This window comes from Hippocampus comes, unplaced genomic scaffold, assembly GCF_001891065.2.
Source record: "Hippocampus comes isolate QL1 unplaced genomic scaffold, H_comes_QL1_v1.1 scaffold88, whole genome shotgun sequence".
In the NCBI taxonomy this organism is placed as follows: Eukaryota; Metazoa; Chordata; class Actinopteri; order Syngnathiformes; family Syngnathidae; genus Hippocampus; species Hippocampus comes.
This window is the reverse complement of record NW_017805933.1, coordinates 258,830-260,267: the sequence shown is the minus strand read 5'-3', so window position 1 is coordinate 260,267 and position 1,438 is coordinate 258,830. Positions and strand designations below refer to the sequence as shown.

At 44.3% G+C, this 1,438-nt stretch overlaps 1 protein-coding gene across 1 annotated transcript in view; it reads right to left on the bottom strand.

The window, feature by feature from the left end:
* The window catches only part of LOC109528075 (FKBP prolyl isomerase 4), a gene marked incomplete at its 5' end in the record, with an annotated part of 7,172 nt that extends 6,109 nt beyond the window's left edge, over nucleotides 1–1,063 (bottom strand). The window contains 2 exons of the mRNA XM_019890355.1: nucleotides 603–745; nucleotides 832–1,063. Coding sequence (XP_019745914.1) covers nucleotides 603–745; nucleotides 832–1,063 — 375 coding nt within the window. The remainder of the gene's footprint in view (nucleotides 1–602; nucleotides 746–831) is intronic.
* Nucleotides 1,064–1,438: the final 375 nt, after the last annotated feature.

Here is a 1,438-nt window from a genome sequence, read left to right as displayed (position 1 = left end):
CACACACACACACACACACACACACACACACACACACATATATATATATATATTCCTCCAGCAGAGCACTTAACTGTTTTACAGTATTTTGTCCTTTAGTATTTGTTTGACTTCACAAGAGGGGAGGAAAAAAAAAACCCTCTATATTTTTGGACAGATTTCTTATTGGGTGGTGAGGGGCTGCTTGAATATGAGCATTTCCCTCCTTTGCAGGGCATGATTATCAGACTTCTAGTATGTCTAAAGATTACACTTGTTCAGTATTTACAAATGCAAATTAGAGTTAGGCCAATCCATGCCATTTGGGTACAAAAGACCCTTTAGAGGCAAGGGCTCGCAAGTCAATGTTTTGTCATCGTGTGTGGTCTCTCACATTAAAAAAAATAAAAAATAAAAAATCAGCTAAAATTGGTGTGCATCTCGCTCGACTAAACTGGAGCAAAATGGACTGCGCAATTTACCACAGTTAATTCTCTCTCAATTAGTTTACTGCCTTGAGAGGAAGATAACATGGGAAGTTGAGTCGATACTATGTCTCAAATCCTCTGGGCAACAACACTGATAATGAAACAAGGCCAACTTGGATGCATGTCAAGGCTTACCTCAAAAATAAGTTTTGAATCAGGGGGAATTTTGGGTGGGCTGCCGGCAGACCCATACGCATACTCAGGTTTACAGATGAGCTGGCAGAGCTCCCCCTCTTTCATAGTAGCCACGCCGATGTCCCATGCCTTTATGACTTGATCTGCACACGCAAACAGGGAAGACGGATGAAAACATTGTTGTCGGTGTGACGGGGTAATGTCTTCTCCCAAATGATGGGAAACCAACCTTTGCCCAGCTCAAAAGAGAACTTCTCTCCTCGGTCTCTGCTGGAGTCAAAGGTGGAGCCATCCAGGAGGGTGCCCACGTAGTGGACAAAAACTTTGTCCCCAATCATTGGCAGCTCTGTGCCAGTGCCTTCCCTTTTCACCAGCTGAAAACATAAGACAGCGAGGACATACAGTAGTACATTGTTTAATTTGTTCCGTGAATCAAGCTTGCGACTCCATTTAGTTTTATATCACATACATATTGCTCAATGAAATGCCACTTATGTGTTCCAGACAATATATGAGAATGTGAAAAAATGGTTTTAGAAAATGCATGCATGATATATATATATATATATATATATATATAATTTTTTTCCCAGGAGCTAAGTTGTCTGGGACTTGATGCCCCTGGCAGGGTCACGCATGGCAAACAAGTCCGAGGTGAGGGACCAGACAAAGCAGGGCTCAAGAACCCTTTATGATGAATAAAATAAATGAAACTCAGTTTCCCTTGCCCGGACGCGGGTCACTGGTGCCCCCCTTTGGAGCCAGGCCTGGAGGTGGGGCTCGTTGGTGACCGCCTGGTGGCCGGGCCTACACCCATGGGGCCCGGCCGGGCTCCG